The sequence below is a fragment of the Podarcis liolepis genome, assembly GCF_965112155.1.
Source record: "Podarcis liolepis genome assembly, chromosome: 4".
NCBI classification, from domain to species: Eukaryota; Metazoa; Chordata; class Lepidosauria; order Squamata; family Lacertidae; genus Podarcis; species Podarcis liolepis.
Genome location: NC_139558.1, coordinates 35,900,736 through 35,919,280, shown reverse-complemented (window position 1 = coordinate 35,919,280; position 18,545 = coordinate 35,900,736). Strand labels below are relative to the sequence as shown.

General features: G+C 43.0%; 3 protein-coding genes across 4 annotated transcripts in view; 2 read left to right on the top strand and 1 right to left on the bottom strand.

The window, feature by feature from the left end:
* Positions 1-910: 910 nt before the first annotated feature.
* SLC25A6 (solute carrier family 25 member 6) lies at positions 911-7,390 on the top strand. Its single transcript, XM_083502096.1, has 4 exons — positions 911-1,239; positions 3,704-4,190; positions 5,349-5,489; positions 6,772-7,390. The coding sequence occupies exons 1-4, from the start codon at positions 1,129-1,131 to the stop codon at positions 6,927-6,929; spliced, it is 897 nt and encodes a 298-aa protein (XP_083358222.1). The 5' UTR covers positions 911-1,128; the 3' UTR covers positions 6,930-7,390.
* An 843-nt stretch (positions 7,391-8,233) lies between these two features.
* LOC310706349 (interleukin-5 receptor subunit alpha-like) lies at positions 8,234-18,534 on the bottom strand. The gene is given in 10 exon segments (XM_083502056.1): positions 8,234-9,083; positions 10,911-10,983; positions 11,374-11,467; positions 12,789-12,915; positions 13,805-13,831; positions 15,086-15,216; positions 15,757-15,938; positions 16,035-16,167; positions 17,426-17,566; positions 17,569-18,534. Coding segments are annotated over 10 exon segments (1,071 nt in total). The 5' UTR covers positions 17,648-18,534; the 3' UTR covers positions 8,234-8,999.
* Positions 16,164-18,545, top strand: part of CRLF2 (cytokine receptor like factor 2) — a 41,500-nt gene continuing 39,118 nt past the window's right edge. For both annotated transcript variants that reach the window (XM_083502068.1, XM_083502067.1), the window contains exon 1: positions 16,164-16,812. The gene's annotated coding sequence lies outside the window, so the exon portion shown is untranslated. The remainder of the gene's footprint in view (positions 16,813-18,545) is intronic.

Sequence of the window (18,545 nt, the reverse complement as noted above, 5' to 3'; positions counted from 1 at the left end):
TTGGCTACTACAGACTAACAGGCTGGTCCTCTTGAGTATATAAGGAAACATTACATACAAAAGGGAAATATCCAAGGACTTGCAACAAATATATATGAAAGTGCAGTGTTTCATAAGTGATAACACTGTAATCTTTCTACCCTTCCCTGTCATGTCCTGTTGAAACAGAAGCTGTCAGGCCTCAGCACTGTTTGCAGTGAAATATTAATAGTTTGGGACCATAATCTAAAACGGATGTAATATACAGATAGACTCTACAAAGCAATTAAACTGCAACACTGTCATGCACAACGGAGTCTACTAACATTAGGGATTTCAGAGTGCTTTCCTGTAATGCGTTTAGAACCCATTTCAACTTTGCTCGTTCAGGCCAAAGGATGAAGTTACCTCCAATCCAGGTTAAAAGAGTCCTGATAAAGTAACCCACGATAACCAACAGGGTGAATTGCTGGCACAGCAAGCCCAATGCGGAAGATTTTCCCGACCCAACGCACATCGGGTACACAAATTAAGTCCCAGCGAGTTCAGTGGGATTGACCTCTTGAATTTGGTGCTGCAACCTCGGGGTATAGGGGGGATCAGGCCCGAGTCAACATGAGCCGGGCCTGACTTCGTGCCAACTCACTGACACAATGCGGCCCATGCAGCCCGCGCTTCCGCTCCCCGCCCCCCGCAGCAAAACACTTGGAGCGCTCACACGTGCACTTTACACGGGAATAAGTCCGCTGTAACTCCCCCTCGAGCCACAACAGGGATATAGCTCCGACGAGGACCGCAGCCCAGTCATAACACCCACCGGGGTCCGCCATTCCAATTTAATAAAGAATAATGATAATAATAAATTCACTCAACAGCTCTTCATGGGCGGGTTTCCTGGGCAAAGGAAGCGCGTCAGGAGGCCGCCTCTTCCTCCACCGGCGTCTTCGAGGCCGCGGATCCCTCCTCCTTGCGGCTGCCCCGCCAATGGAGCCCGGCGGGCGGAGCCTCCTGAGCCGGCCATTTAGCTCACGAGCCGGGCTGGCCCTTCCCTTTTCGGCGGCCTGAGTTGCGACAGCGCCTGTGGTCTCTCGCCTCGCAGCCCCTTTCCCCGCACACTCGCCGCTACCAAGCACCACCACCACCACCACCATGGCAGACCAGGCCCTCTCCTTCGCCAAGGACTTCCTGGCAGGCGGCGTGGCGGCAGCCATCAGCAAGACGGCCGTGGCGCCCATCGAGCGGGTCAAGCTGCTGCTTCAGGTCAGGCCTCCTCGCGGGGCGCTTTTATTTGTGGGAGGGGGGGTCTGAAAGAGGGGGCAGGGCTAAGAATGAGGCGTTTGGGGTGCGCGGCCCAGACCCCCCACTGCGCTGCTTTATTTTGTTTTTAATACGCATTCATGTGTGTATGCTTGTGAGGAACTACTTATGCCCTCGAAAGGCCGCTCGTGACGACGGCTGCGGCAAGGACAAGAGAGGCGCCCGCCCCGTGTGAGTCTGTGTGTGTGTGTGTGGCTGCCGTTAGGCCGGTTCCGCTGTAGAAAGTTCGTTGGCGGCAGTTTGAATGCGCGCGGCGCTGTTCCCCTCCTCTTCCCCCGCCCCAACCAACACGCAGATGAAAGGGTTCTCTCCTCATGCGCTGGGGGGGCCCGCAACCCGCTTCATTTCCTATGCCCCCCTCTTTGTGTAGCGGTGTACTTAAGATGTAGAGGGCGGGAACGCAATGAGAGGTCGAAGGAAGCTGCCGCCGCCATCTTCTTTTGCGGCGACGTGTCGTTGATTGGTGCGACGGCGGCGTAGGGCGTCCGCGCCGATTGGATGCGACCGGCCTCCCGCCTCCGGGTCCCGCCCTTGCTCTCGTCTCGCGAGGCTTGGGCGGGTGACCCCTGCGGAGCGCGCGAGGTCACCGCCGCCTGTGCTGCAGTGGGGCCTAAGCCCAAGCCCCTCCCATCGGGCCGCAGCCGGGCGGATGCGTGATTGAGGCGGGGCGGGCTGTGAGACTTCCTATGCGGGCAGGCAGAGCAGGCTTCGCGTTGCACAGAGACACATAGAGCGCGACCTTTTCCAGACTAGTTCCGCCATGTACATCCAAAGGACATAACTTTCTCCTTTTAAATGGGGAGGATATATTCTGGACGGAGAGGGGCCGTCCAGAGCATCCGGCTGGCACGAAGAAGGGCACGAGTTTAATGCTAAACCTCGGCATTACCCGAAATCCCAGTGAGCCACTGCCCGCCGTTGTATACAGTTGACCCAGCGGCTGACTTTATTTTTTCAATTTATTGCATTTATATCCCACTTTCTCTCTCCCCCCCCCCCAAATGAGCTCAAGGTCACTTACATGTCTTTCCTCATCCTCATTTAATGTCCAGAAACAACCCTGTGAGGCAGGTTAGGCTGAGAGACAGTATCTGGCCCCAAGGTCACCCAGTCAACTTCCTAGCAGAGTGAGGAGTTGAAGTCTGGTCTTCCAGGTCCTTGTCTGACACTTTAACCGCTACGCTACACTGCCACTGACTTGGTATAAGGTGTGTCCTGCATCTACAGCCTACGCTACCAGTATGGGCAAAAACCACGAAAGGACAAGGCGGAAGAGAATGTTCTTTGGTAGCTTCAGAACCTGTGATGAACAGTACAATCCTATGCACATTTGTTTTAAAAAGCCGACCCCACTGAGTTCCTTGGGTCTTTACTCTGAGGTAACTGCATACAGCAGGGATGGAGAACCTGCCACAAGTCCCCATTTGGCCCACAAAGCTGTTTTGGGGCAAGCTATACCTACCTGCTGTGCATCTGATGTCAGGTGTGGGGAAGTTAAAGGTGGGGCTTTGCCAAACAGGGCTTTGTAGGCCCTGCCAGTTAGCAGTGCCTAGAATTCCTCCATTATACAGAGATTCCTAAGAACTCAACAGCCAGCTGATACTCAGAGACACATGGGAACCATTATGATGTTAGGTGATTGACAATTGGGTTGAACCACACAAAATTGACCCATGAGTGGGAGAGTTAAGGATCTGGCCTACCAGACCAAAAAGATTCTCTACCACTGATGTACAGAATGGTAACCAAAGCTGTCAGTTTTATGAGTGTTTCTACATGGAAGCAAAAGGGCACTTAGTTTAGAAATATAAACATATTTATTTAAATGAAAATCCCACAGTTAGCAATGAGGAATGGCTGTACTACTGGTTTAACTTCCTTTAGAAATTAAGTTGCAATAGCTATATCCCTGCTCATTACTTAAATTTTTACAGTAAGCTGATATTTTCACAGTCTACTTGTGGCTTTAACAAGACTCATTGGAAGATTAACTACATAGTGAACTAATAAGAGCATTTCTAAACTGCCAATTCATAGAAAATATGAGGGGAAATTAAAATGATTAGAGAACTAATAACCAACACTGAATTAAATTAATTCTCTGGAAACACTTGTTGAAACAAATATTTTCAGCAATAACAACATAGCCAGAATTGTAGGTGCCTACTTGATTTCAATAGGAATGGTGTACTAATGTCACTATACTAAAGTATAGTTTGAGTAGAAAGTCAATTTTGTTCCTTTAATGACTTAATTGGATTAAATTATTCTATCCCATTTTCTCTAGCTCCCCTTGTGACTTCAGATATTTGAAATGTATACTTCAGACTGAACCTGAAAGAATAAAGCTTATTTGGAACCATACAATTTCTCATTTAGAGTAACTGTGAACATCTTTTTCTTGCAGGTACAACATGCAAGTCAACAGATTGCTGCTGATAAGCAGTACAAAGGAATCATTGATTGTGTTGTCCGCATTCCCAAAGAGCAAGGAATGCTGTCCTTTTGGCGTGGGAATTTTGCCAATGTCATCAGATATTTCCCAACTCAGGCGCTCAACTTTGCCTTCAAGGATAAGTATAAGCAAGTATTCTTAGGCGGAGTAGACAAGCACACACAGTTCTGGAGATATTTTGCTGGTAACCTGGCCTCTGGTGGTGCAGCTGGAGCAACCTCCCTCTGCTTTGTCTATCCTTTGGATTTTGCAAGAACCCGACTGGCTGCTGATGTTGGAAAAGCTGGCGCTGAAAGAGAATTCAAAGGCCTGGGGGACTGCCTAGTCAAAATCTTCAGGTCTGATGGTCTGCGGGGCTTATATCAAGGGTTCAATGTCTCTGTCCAGGGAATAATCATCTATAGAGCTGCCTACTTTGGGATCTATGACACAGCAAAAGGTAAATGTGATGGTCAGGCTGATTCTGACAAGCAACAGGCCTTGTGTTTTTGAATAGCACCATGTAACTATTGAGATGTGCCTAGTAGCACAAGTAAAACTGATAGACTCATTTGCTATACTATCCACATAGAGGTGGGGGGAGGGAGCTAAACCACAGAAAGTGTTGGTTTACAAAGCCACACAGATTATCTAGGGACGAAAACTCCATGTGAATCAGTTTGACAAAATGAACTATCTTTAAATAGGCATTAGGTTGTGTGTCACTATTTGGTTCTGTACTCGATGATGGAAACCTCTCTTGGAGTGCAGGGAGTCGAACCCTGGGCAGTCACGGTTGCAGAGGGTTATGAAAGAGACTAGGAGGAAAAAGATCAAATGAAATGTTACTTATACTAAAGGGAAAGTTGTAAAAGCTAAAGTAGTTACATTAACTGTTCCTATAATTTTAACTGTAACCAAGTATGTAAGTTACCCAAGGCCGTTCATTTAGGGCAGAGGACTAAAGCTTAAATTTAACTGCTGTAATCCCAAAGCTCATATTATTGAGATGGATTTTAGTGGCGATTCTGTATTTAGATGTTCTGGATTTTTGTTAATTAAATAAGGTGTTGACACCTGAATGGAGTATCTTTCTAGTAGCGCATATCTCACTGTCTACCAAAGAGATGACAGGGAGGAGCATATTTTAAAAACAAAACAAGACTTTACTAAAAGAACTGAGGTTGCCTGATCAGAGGTGTCGTTGAAAAATAGCAAAACATTAAAATGTAGGTCATAACTAGCAGTCAGTGAATTCCCCTATATGGATTCACTCCCTGAGTAAAAGAGGTTACTGTCCATTAGGACGCAAGCAGACTAGAACTTCAGATTTGACCATACATACTAGCTGCAGTGTTAGTCACACCTTCTCTAGTAACTAGATATTGAGAAAAGGCTCCATTAGTTGTGTGTTAATGGCTGAATGATAAAACAGAGGTAAACAGAGTTGCCTGTAATATGATCTATATTAACCAGGAAGGCAAAATTCAACAGTTGAGCATTATTTCATGATACACCATAAAGTGCCCCAAAATACGTATTCAAATGTTGCGTAATGGTAAACAGATCCTTTCTTCAATTTTCAAAATGATGCAGAAGTTTTGTTTTTTCATTATAGGTATGCTCCCAGATCCTAGAAACACTCACATTTTTATAAGCTGGATGATTGCACAATCAGTGACTGCAGTAGCTGGTGTGGTTTCCTATCCATTTGATACGGTGCGACGTCGAATGATGATGCAGTCTGGACGTAAAGCAGGTAAGCAGCACATAAAAATAAGCCAATTTTACATTAAGCATCAGCCTGATAGTCCTGTGCTGGAAGGAACTTCATGCAGATGTTTGTTTGAAATTGAATGCAAACCTAGTGAGCAGGCTAACAGAGGAGAGAGCAGAGTGCTAGATCTCTTCTGCATTTCCCACATTGAAATCACTGGGTTGCTGCAAGAAGGTCAGAACTCTCCATCTTTAACAGGGTAATAAGTAATGTTTATGGGCTATTAAGGGGGACGCGGGTAGTGCTGTGGGTAAAACCTCAGAGCCTAGGACTTGCCGATCGCATGGTCGGCGGTTCGAATCCCCGCGGTGGGGTGCGCTCCCGTCGTTCGGTCCCAGTGCCTGCCAAGCTAGCAGTTCAAAAGCACCCCCGGGTGCAAGTAGATAAATAGGGACCGCTTACCAGCGGGAAGGTAGACGGTGTTCCGTGTGCTGCGCTGGCTCGCCAGATGCAGCTTATCACGCTGGCCACGTGACCCGGAAATGTCTGCGGACAGTGCTGGCTCCCGGCCTATAGAGTGAGATGAGCGCACAACCCTAGAGTCTGGCAAGACTGGCCCGAAGGGCAGGGGTACCTTTACCTATGGGCTATGTGGCTTTTAATTATTTTTGGTGGCAGATGTGAGCACTTTTATGCTGGGTGGAATGCAATACCACACTCTTGATTGTGCTGTTCTGGGTGTTCTCCCAACCCCCTAGAGCTGATTTGGGAGAGGTGCAGGGGGAAGAGAGAGGGGAAACGCCCCATTGCGCTAGTGGAAGTGATTGCTCTGGCTTCCACTAGCACATTAGGTTAGGTGAATCTGGCGCTGTGTCTCAAATTTGTTTCTGTTCTACTAGCTTCAGACACCATATATATAGACTTCGCATTGATTCTACATAAGTACTTAATATTTAACTCCTGTTAATACTCATTGTAATTTAGTTCTTCTGGGGTCACCGGACGAGACTGCCCTCATATAAGCATTGTAAAATCGGCTTAGTAGTAACAACTGGGATCCTTCTTCTACCCTACACCCACCCCCAATAAAAGCAGTATATTATCTAGTTTCAGAGTAATATTTGAAGAACAACTTTCTGTGCATAGGTTCTACAGTGTGTTAGCTCAGTACTGCTTTTACATTTCTCTGGACAGAAATTAACATGATAGTCCTGCTGTCCTTGAAACTTTTTATTTATTAAATTTATATACTGCCCTTCATCAAAAGATCTCAGGGTGGTTCACAGAATAAATGCTTCAAATAATGAACTTATTTATCCTACAGCTGACATCATGTACTCTGGAACAATTGACTGTTGGAAGAAGATTGCAAAAGATGAAGGTGGAAAGGCTTTCTTCAAGGGTGCATGGTCTAATGTTCTTCGAGGCATGGGTGGTGCTTTTGTGCTTGTGTTGTATGATGAGTTCAAGAAAGTCATCTAAAAATACCCTTACTAGAATTGTAAGTTAAATTGACAGATCATGTAGAATAACTTGCCATTATGGACCATTGATCTTTGAAAAATTCCTGTGTGGAGTCTTATTTATCGGGGCCAGATTGTGTTTAAGTAGGGCTAGAAACTGCCTTCAGTGAACTGATAACACTTTGAGATACCATTATTCCGGCATTGAAACAGACAACTCAGCTTACTGAGTTTGTTTTTGGTGATAATCGTAGTGCTAGCAGTTCTGGGTCCAAGGCAGCTGAACTTCACTGAAGAGCAGCCTGAAGTTTCAAGTCCTATCTTAGAGGACCATAAAATCATGTTTTGAGAAGTATTCATTTAACAAATCATGTTTTTCCACTTGTACTTAAGCACTATGTACTGTTTGCACAGCTGAACATCTAGCATTTGTGTTCTCAGAATTGAGGCATTCTGTGAAATAAACAAAATTAACTCTGATGTATTGAATTTACTGTTATAACTTGATGTTCAGGGTCATGCCTGCTATGCAGTATGGTACTTCTACCAGCTTCAGATAGGGGAGGGAACACGGATGAAAAATTAAATTGGTGCAGCAGGATTTTGTAGAGGAGTGGGCCTGGCTGAGGGGTGGGTAACATTTGAATTTGACTTGGCTTGGCACTGCAAATACCACATTTGATCACTGGACATTAATGATTGAACTTCCACTTTTAAATTAAATGAGATCTATTTTCTGAGACTTCCAGAGGTTTGACTACATCTTTATGACAAATGGGCAAAATAGTTTGATTTAGAATCCAAGGAACCTGTTTTGAATATGGTAACGCTAGAACCTGCAAAATAATTTTTAAAAAATGGCTTGGCAGTGCTTATGTACATAATTCATTGTGCAATAGTATGACAATTGGGCCCCCAAAAAGGAGTGGTGGGAAGCACAGTATAAAACCACATTGGAAAGCAGGTAGGTGGATTTGAAATAATTTGGATTTGTACAGCTGGTGGTTGTACTGATGACATCAGCTGTCAAATTAACAAAGTGAATGAAGCAGCACTTCAGAGCAATATAGTTCATTCATAAATAGATAAGGTATATTCAGTGTTTCCTTTGTGTATGCATAGTACAAGAAGAGCATTTTAATAGCCCAAATTCAAGATTATCTGCTTTGAAAAACATTAGATAAATCATAGGATTGTGGAGTTGGAAGGGACCTCAAGAGTCATCTATTCTAACCCCCTGCAACACAGTAATATTTTATAGCATGACTAGCTCTGATGCAACTATTCTAGTGATGCTTAGGATTACACAGTACATTAGAAATTGTTTTTATAAACCTTTATTAACTCCTTTAGCAAGAGGAATTAAGAGCTAAAAATGCTAATGATATTTGTAAAATCTCAGTGCAGGGCACAAGACATCAATACACTAAAACTTAAAATCACAACACATGAATGCGGAAGTATCACAATAATGATCACTTAAAGCTTGGCTGGCAATAAAAACCAGCAAAATGTAAGATTAGCTAATCAACTGAGTGTCTTAACAGGCTTGTTGTCAAAAAGCCTTGTTGGCCAATAAGGCTCATTTATTGGAGCAGTGGGCATCTTAAGAAAATGTTGAGATCTTGATTTCGATGAAGCATGGCAAAGATAGACTACAAACATTGCAGTAGCCCCTGTCCTTTAGAGTAGTGTTTCCCAAACAGTTAAGTTCCCCAACCCTTCTGAATTTAGTGCACCCAATCTATAACCCTTTATATTTTAGGGGACAGGAATTTTGTGTAGATAGTTCAGCTGCATCTACCTTGCTGTCATCATTGCCACTTCCTTGTGTAGCAAAATGACACCTGACTTGATTTCTGTGTTGGCCCCTACAGTTGGATACACACACACACACACACGCGCGCGCACAAGCTTCTTTCTCTAGCTGTTACTTGCATAGGAAACCTATCCTTGGCATTGTCTTCCAGTGTGCTTGAGTATCAGCTTTTGTACTTCTATACATGCATTTGCAGCTGAGACGAAAGGAAGCACCAAAATAATAGCATTTCCCTAATTTATTAGGGGTAGCAGCTGGCTAGTGAAAATCTCATTGTTTTTGCAATTCGCAATTCATTTCTTCAACCACTGTTATTTTTTCATCTGCTGCTGGCATCAGGTCCACCCATGTTTTCTACAAAAAGGGAAAAGAAAAATCCCCTTAAGGTTAATTCCTAAGGCGCGTGACCACTTCAGTTTCGCTTCTTTATTACAGCTCATAACAAAGTTCTGCTAGCATAGCCAGTATTGAAGAATGGTGTGCTGGTGGTTGAGTTTTCCACAGTTCCTTCAACATTTAGAAAATGACAAATGGAAGCTGCAGCAAACACTTTTTGCAATGCAGCTTTTCCTCTGTAATATATTTTCAGTTCAGCCCTGTTTCAAATTTCCACAGAGTGGCTAGGGAAACCCAGCCAGGTGGGCGGGGTAGAATTATTATGGTTTCAATATCTCCAGTTAAGTTAAAACTTACTTGAAAGTCCCATTTCTTTTAGATGAAACTAAGCAACTACCCTTGGCACTAAAATGTCAGTAAAATTACTAGTTTCTTACACAGGCCTTCCACTGATGGAGCTAGTTAGGTGAATCCCACCCATTATAACTAGAAACTCTTACATTTTTTGTTTTTATAACCACACAGATAGGTTTGGGGAAGTGGTAACAGTGTTTGGAGACTTCCATCGTTCATACACGATGCTTCAGGGTTCCATCCTCTCCCCCATGCTTTTAAATATCTATATGAAGCCGCTGGGAGAGGTCATCAGGGGGTTTGGGCTGGGTGTTCATCAGTATGCAGATGACACCCCAGCTCTACCTCTCCTTTAAATATGAACCAGTGAAGGCTGTGAAGGTCCTGTGTGAGTGCCTGGAGGCAGTTGGAGGATGGATGGCGGCTAACAACAGATTGAGGTTGAATCCTGACAAGTCAGAAGTACTGTTTTTGGGGGACGGGGTGGGCGGGTGTGGGGGATTCCCTGGTCTTGAATGGGGTAACTGCCCCTGAAGGACCAGGTGCGCAGCCTGGGAGTCATTTTGGATTCACAGCTGTCCATGGAGGTGCAGGTTAATTCTGTGTCCAGGGCGGCTGTCTACCAGCTCCATCTGGTATGCAGGCTAAGACCCTACCTGCCCGCAGACTGTCTCACCAGAGTGGTGCATGCTCTAGTTATCTCCCGCTTGGACTACTGCAATGCACTCTACATGGGGCTACCTTTGAAGGTGACCCGGAAACTGCAATTAATCCAGAATGCGGCAGCTAGACTGGGACTGACTGCTGGGACCACATAACACCTGTCCTGAGAGATCTGCATTGGCTCCCAGTACGTTTCTGAGCACAATTCAAAGTGTTGGTGCTGACCTTTAAAGCCCTAAACGGCCTCAGCCCAGTATACCTGAAGGAGCGTCTCCACCCCCATCGTTCAGCCCGGACACTCAGATCCAGCGCTGGGGCCTTCTGGCAGTTCCCTCATTGCGAGAAGTGAGGTTACAGGGAACCAGACAGAGGGTCTTCTCAGTAGTGGTGCCCACCCTGTGGAACACCCTCCCTTCAGATGTGAAGGAAATAAGCAGATATCCTATCTTTAAAAGACATCTGAAGGCAGCTCTGTTTAGGGAAGATTTTAATATTTAATGCTGTACTGTTTGTAACACTTGATTGGGAGCTGCCCAGAGTTGCTGGGGAAACTCAGCCAGATGGGCGGGGTATAAATAATTAATAATAATAATAATAATAATAATAATAATAATTACACAATTGTGGAAATATTTTACTAGACTAGATAAAATTCTAGCATGCAAACATCTCTAGGAATGGGGGGAAACTGCTAGATCAGCAATTTCATGGCACCTTCCGTGTGGCAGTAAGCAATCACATAGCATTACTTTGTGAATTACAGCCATTCATCTTTAAATTGTTTTAAAAACTGGCAGAATACTGCATTCAAGGCATTCTAGAACTTACCACATTCTCATATTGCCAAAGAACATCTTTTGGTTGTGGAACTGGAAAAGTTAGGCATCTCCATATGTGGAATCTGCAGGAAGGAAAATGTGGGGCTTTGACCAGGGTCTCAAATCCTGTTCTCCCTAATCCATATCCTCTTGCCTGCAGATGGAGAGCTGCATGCTTAGAAGGGGAGCACTCGCCCAAACAGCATGCACAGATAGGACATAGATTGAATTATGCACTATATGTACTGCATTGTCTTAAATCTTTAACAGATCCTCCTATTCAACATTTTGATTAGAATATTAATACGTTAGATTTTCATTTAGTGTTTTCAGGTCTTCTAGAAATGTTGAATTTTTCAGATCTCTTGGTTAAAATCCTAACAAAGAATACTCAGGCTTGTCAAATCTCAGAACAATGGTAATTAAAAATGCTAGCCATTTTCTAGATGCAGGTAAAATGCATTGTGTTTTACCTTTTCCAGATCAAAATCAGGAGTAAGATTGTTATGACGGTCCCAAGTACTACAAATATTAATAATTCTGTAGGAAATGGATTGGGGTCAGTACCTGAAAAGATAGGAAGGCATTAGGGCTAAGTGTATCATAAACACAGGCCCAGCATCAGCTTGTGATGTGGTTCTGGTCCTTAAAGGAGCACCAGACCTGGTAACAACCACAGCCTCTCTTGCCCCTTGGCTCTGTCCACATTGCTTGCTGGGATGGGGGCTTCCAGAGTAGTGCTTTTGAGGAAGAACCAGGATGGTGTTTTGCAAATCAAGCATCAGTCTTATATAAGCACACACGTACGGCAGTGTCAATCAACTGATCTGTCTCGCCAGAGTAAGGTTACCAGACGTCCCCGTTTCCCGAGGACAGTCCCCGTATTTACAAATCAGTCCCCATACAAAATCCACTGAAGTTGAAAAGTGTCCCTGGATTCATTGGAAAAAATCTGGTAACCTTACGCCAGAGTGGTACATGCTCTGGTTATCTCCCGCTTGGACTACTGCAATGCACTCTACATAGGGCTACCTTTGAAGGTGACTTGGAAACCAACTAATCCAGAATGCAGCAGCCAGACTGGTGACTGGGAGTAGCCGCCGAGACCATAGAACACTGGTCCTGAAAGACCTACATTGGCTTCCAGTACATTTCTGAGCACAATTCAAAGTGTAGGTGCTGACCTCTAAACCCGAAATGGCTTCAGCCCAGTATACCTGAAGGATCGTCTCCACCCCCATCATTCAGCCCAGACACTGAGATCCAGCTCTGAGGGTCTTCTGGCAGTTCGCTCACTGTGAGGTCATAGGGAACCAGGCAGAGGGCCTTCTTGGTAGTGGTGCCCGCCCTGTTGAATTCCCTCCCATCAGATGTCAAGGAAATAAACAACTAACTGACTTTCAGAAGACACCTGAAGGTAGTCATTTTAGGGAAGTTTTTAGTGTTTGGTGTTTTATCGTGTTTTTAATATTCTGTTGGGAGCCACTCAGAGTGACTGGGGAAACCCAGCCAGATGGGCGGGGTATAAATAAATAAATAAATTGTTGTCGTTGTTGTTGTTATTAAAGTTCCATTTCTAAGCAACAGGGGGACTGACACTAATATCATTCTTGATGTCTGTAAGGCTCAACTGCCAGAAACTTTCTGTAAGTCCTAGAAGCTGGAAGTCTTGGAAGTATGGGCTGTTTTCTTTCAAAAAAATATTTAATCTACAAATTTATATAGTTCTGCATGCTGAGGGAGTCCTCTGAATAGATATATATAAACATTTTTGGATGGCTTTGTTTCTCAGGCTGATCGAGGCACACAAACACCTGAGTTTACCATTAGAGAGAATAACAGAGAAAGGGCCAATGGGAAAAAAATATAAATAAATCTGTAATCTTACCAAACACAATTGGTTTACTCCAGTCACTCCACTGTGTCCCAATGGGACAATACTGTCCAGCTGCACGGAGCCTCAATGAGTATTTCCCACGTACCGTGTAATTTTGGTGGGTTTGTCCACTTGTTAACTAAAAGTAGAAGATTAATCTGCTTTATGTCTTTGTAGGTGAAATAGCATGCCAATTCACATTCATCAACTTATTATTTCATAAACTTACACACCACTTGATTGTAAAAGGAAACAAACCTCAAACAGTTAAGAAAGATAAAACAAGAAAATCAAGAACAATTTACAGGCATGTTTTAAAGCATACTGAAACAGATTAAATGAGACTCTTAATATTAGGGTTGTGTGTTTGAGCCCTACATTGAGGCAAAGATCCCTGCATTGCAGGGGTTGGACTAGATGACTCTTGGGGTCCCTCCCACCTCTACAAGTCTGTAATTCTGGGACACCTGCTTGATCTCAATAGGCAGTGAGTTCCAAAGTACAAATGCGACTACACTAAATGATTAAGTTCTTACAAATGCAGAAGGGGTATTATGTGGCACCTGTAGCAGCCGCATCTTAGGTGTATGTTTATTATATTTTGTATATAGGCACTTGTTGACTTCCCCATTCTAGATAATGGGGAAGTCACCTAAGGCTTTGGAAATGGAAGGTAATCAGATCGGAAGCACAATGTCACATTGAATATCTGAAGCAATGAAGCAGGTTCCAAACCAAATATTTATTTTACTTTGTGTTGCCCATCTTTTGAGGATTCTGGATATTTTTTTGCTATATTTTCCCTTTTGGACCAAATCTGGACACCTAGATAGAACACCCAGTCAGATGGGTGGGGTATAAGCAATAAAATATTAATTAATTAATTTCAGAATGTTGTGGACAAAGAATACTATGCCGCCTTCTTAATATTTATAGCCCAGCTTTCTTCCAAGGTAGTATACACATGATTCTCCCGTTCTAAAATTCAGTTCACATGCCTCATGTTTATATAAGATAACAATACTTACTGTTGAAATCTGGCCTCTGATTTCATCCTTAGAGACAAAAAAGTAACGTTTTTAGTTGGTTTTCATTGTACTTTTTCAAAGTATGCTAGCTTTCACAAATTTGGCTGTATACCTTAATTAGCAAGGAAGGCAAAAGTAGTCAAGAGTAACCAATAATATCGGAGGAAAGAGGGCTGACTTCCTTGTGGGTGGATTATTAACTTCCCCCACAATCTTCTCTTTTTTTCATTGTGTAACACACACACACACACACATTATAAACATAAATATTAAAAGAAGACGAATGAGTTATAGAAGTTCACGTTTTTCCATACATTAATAGATGTGAAACTTTACAAAATGGTGTTTGGCTTCCCACAAGTGCTGACCATAAAGCACCAGGCAACCATTTTGCATTCCATAGACCAAGGGTGGGTAAACTGTGATCCACCAGATGTAGGGGGATCCTATCATCTATTGGCCTATGCTAACTGGGGCTAAGAGGAGGACCACAAATAGGCCTCCATTGTTATAGTGCAAGGATTTGGAAGACCAGTTTGTGATGTAAATAGGAACTCAGCAAATAAATGTATCTCCACAATCCAGTCGTTATTTTAAATATGTAGGATAGACCTGGCATTTGTGTACCAACATGCATACCTAAATTGAGCCACACGGCATGAAGCTAGGAAGGGCGAGATTTCAGAAACTAACATAGTTGCTGGATGCTTCTGCACATGGGTACATTGAGGCACCTGCATGTATGGGGTGATGGTATATGCTGGTCAATGTAGCTCACACATTGCAACCTTGACATCACCATGAAAGACGGATGATGTGTCTATCCTCATGGGGACTTTCTAGACTATATTGCAGACATTGGCTTTTGACTGAGAACAAAACAGCCAAGAAACATTAGTTGGATTCAGATAAAATACTATAAGCTTTTTCTAATAAGGAGGCTCAACAAATGAACCGAAAAGCGAGGCTGCAATGCAGAATTTGTTGGGAGGTCATCCCACAAGAAAAGTATCACCCTATTTTATCTGAGGATTTTCTTTACTCGTGAAAGAACTGTACGCTACTCCATCTCTACCAACCAAAACCTATCTAAGAATTACCATTCACCCTGGTAGATAGGAAATAGCAGTCAAACTAAATTCCATGTACATTTGAAATTGGACAAATTTTCAAAATGTGAAATGTTTCTTTCACCACGAATTTCTACATCAGATATCCGCATGTGACTAGCAAAGGTAACAAAAAGCTATTCAACAAGCAAAACCACAATTAACCTCTTACCTTTATTTCGTACTTAAAGCAGTAGTCTGCGTTATCTTTAAATGCACAGGGAGGGGGTTTCCATTGTACTTTGCACCCCCACGGCTGTTCATGACAATTCCAAGTGATATCTGCTGGTGGAGTAAGTTTTTCTGTAATGAAATAGCCAGTATTTTACTTGACAGGTGGAGAGCTGTGAGTGGTCAACTTCCCTGCTTCCAGTTCCTAAGCATTTCATATTCACATACATTGTGGGTAGGTGTCACTCGGCTTATAGCCAGGAATTTTGTGGTGAGAGGTCTTGAAGGGGTACAGGGTATGTGAATGCAGGCAGACAAATACATCTCTGAGGTTTCTTTAATTTTACAAGCATTTTAAAACAAAGGACTAGAGAAGGGATGAGGGATTTCTGACTCCACAGCCAGCCTAGCCTGTGATCAGGGGTGAAGAGATTTAGAGTCTAATAATATTGGAGGTAGAAGACAGAAGTGAAGACTTGAAGACAGAAGTGCCTGGTGTGCTCTGGTCCATGGGGTCACGAAGAGTCGGACACGACTAAACGACCAAACAACAACAACAACAATATTGGAGGTCCACAGCTTCCCCATCCCTGATTTATAAGGTATCTCAAGATATCTAATTTTTTGCACTATGAGTAAACGAACAAACAAACCCCACCCTCCTTCTCTTACCATGATCGAAAGGCCAGAATTGCTGATCCAAAGGCTGAACCAGTGATTCTTCGCTTGATCCATTCACTCTGAGGGTAATATGATTCCCAGGAACTTTTATATTAGGAAAATGGCACCCAACATGTCTTCCAAGTTTATTATTTTTGTACTGGGGGCATTCTGTCTCTTCACCATCGTTTTCGCTGCATGCCAAAACATTTTGTTAAAAACCCAGCCAGGAACAGCATACTCTAACCATTCCCTTCCCCACCCCCATTTAACAAATGAAAATGAATTACTGATATATCAAGTATAGAAAATACTGGACGTCTTTAGGAACATTCCTGCCAGTATCCCAAGTGCAATTCATTGAGGTAACACGAACTGTGTAAATGACACAGGATAAATTTTCAGCTGATGTCCCATTTTGTCCTGGGGAGAAAAAATAGGAATGGTCAGTGTGTGTGTGTGTGTGTGTGTGTGTGTGTGTGTGTGTAGCTCTGAGGCTGCATACCTGCATTGATTATCCTATATGTGTTTTATGAGATCAAACTATGCAAAGTACTTCCTTTTTTTAATGTCAAATGGCTTTTCAACACAGTTTCCACCACCAATGTTTATCCCTAGTGGGGATGTGATTCTCTATTGCTTACCTGCTGTCAGAGACTGGGTTGAGGAGTACAACTCTGATGACGAATGGCGGGAGCCTACCCCTCCCCCTGCTCATGGCCAGGATCCTGAAACTCCACAGGAGCAGTGGAGTAGTGTTGATTTGGAACAATGATTTGCTGAGGGGCACAGTTCAGAAGACAATAGTTGGGCAGAACTAGGAGGTGAACAGCAAGAAGAATGGGAAGAGAGTGAACTAGCTGACACTCTCTCACTGGAAGTTGTGCAGGCTCTGAGATTAGATAAGGTGACTGCGCAAAAGGCTCAAAGGTTGAGAGATCAGGTGGCTAGGAGGCGAGAGGACGGATGTGACTAGAGGGAAGTGGACAGAACCTTAATTGGGATCACCTGCACTCTGAGAATGGTCGCTTGCTCTTTTGCTCTGCACATTAAACATTTCTGTTACTGGTAAAAGTCTGCTTTCTCTTTGTACAGCCAAGAGGGGAGGAAGCAGAGTCCCTGAAGTCTGACACCGGCTCATTTCAGCTTCCATTGAGCCTGTTCATGTAGCTGCTTGTTCATGTAATTTCATGGTAGTTTCATTCCTGTTTGCTGCAGTTTCTGGGAACTTCATGATTTGTTTTATATCTCATAGTTGTTTTTGTATCATCTTCAGTGGACACAAATGCTCCCTACTGTAATATGTTATTTGTTTATGGTACCTAACTAATCTTCTTCAAGTATCCATCTGCCCTGAGGTGTATTGTGTGCCTACATATGTGTATTATATGTGTGGGCGTGTGTGTGTGAGAGAGAAATCTTCAAGAAAACATGCTTTTTTCATCTCTCCTCATTTTCCATCTTACACCCACATAAGAACCAACCCTACCCCAAAACTAAAATGCCTCATTCACCCACACATTAATGAACTACTTTGGTAATAAATACATTTCCTTCCACTCTGACTTTGCCTGCTCTCCACTGTCACTCAACTGAGCTTCCGCAATTCTAACCTTCCGCAATTCTAACCATATCTATGCTAAAGTAAGTCCCACACAGTTCAATAGAAATGTATACTTACCCTGATTATTCGCAAAAGTAATAAAGAAAACAGAGCAGAACACTGTGAGGCAACTCATGTGAACAAATCCTATATTGGGCACCATACTGATTTTTCGTTTTTTATATAAATACACAGCAATAAATCCTAAAATGAAAAAAGAGCTTGTTTTATTTCATTGTTCTGCCACATTTTCATTGGAGTGGTATTCTTTGAAGTTACTCCATTAGGAGAATGGAACATTCTTTCCCTCTCATCTCCCTTTATGTCCACCCTGTGCCCTCCCTGAATCTGCTCCAGAGGATTTGAGGGAAACCCAGGAAAGGTTTGAGGGTGACCAGGCAGAGAAGAGTGAGGGGAAATGGAAATCCTTTTGCTAATGGAACAATTTCATTGGTTGCCAGCTTTGTTTTTTCTAGTTTATATGAGGGGACATGTAATACTGGAGCTTTGGTTTTTTTAAAAAAAGTTTCTGCTTCTGTTCTCATTTGTATTTATTCAGTTCTACATATGGCATGCCTACATTGTTTTCAGAGAACACGTCTTTGAAATACTCCTGACTAACTTGTAGTCTTCCAGTTGTTGTTGAACTACAACTTGTATCACCCACAGTCAGCATCCCATAGTCACCCAATATATTGAGCTTAATGACAAAGTTTTTCTTTTTTAAAACAACAACAACAACAACCATCCAAAAAAATCACTGCAGGGCATTCTGTATTATGTTAGCATTACCCTCTTCTGTAAATCTGTTTTATCAAACACTGACACCTAACAATCAGATGATATATACATATTCCCAAGTTAAAAATTAAAAATGTATTGATAATTCTCTCTCTTTCTATATCTCTCTGCTTAAAAAATACACAAAGCTTAGGTTTTTGTTTGCAAAAAGTTGCATGGAAAAACCTACTAAAATTTCAAAAAAACCCCCATAAAATTCTTAAATTTGGCATTTTAATATTGCCTGGTAAACAAGGGGGGAAAGCCCGGGTGTACAGATGGGGGAAAATAAATAAACAGGGAGTGGGGAATGGCAGGTTTCCACCACTCTTCACCCCCCCCCCCATGTAAGGTTGCAATCACGTATGTAAAGTAAGTATAAGTTGCAGGTCCACTGTATATAGAAATATAGGTTGGT

Coding starts and splice junctions, on each gene's coding strand:
- SLC25A6 (XM_083502096.1), top strand. CDS start 1,129: ATGGCAGACCAGGCCCTCTCCTTCGCCAAGGACTTCCTGGCAGGCGGC. Junction 1,240..3,703: donor GGGTCAAGCTGCTGCTTCAG/GTCAGGCCTCCT, acceptor TTTTTCTTGCAG/GTACAACATGCAAGTCAACA. Junction 5,490..6,771: donor GCAGTCTGGACGTAAAGCAG/GTAAGCAGCACA, acceptor TTTATCCTACAG/CTGACATCATGTACTCTGGA.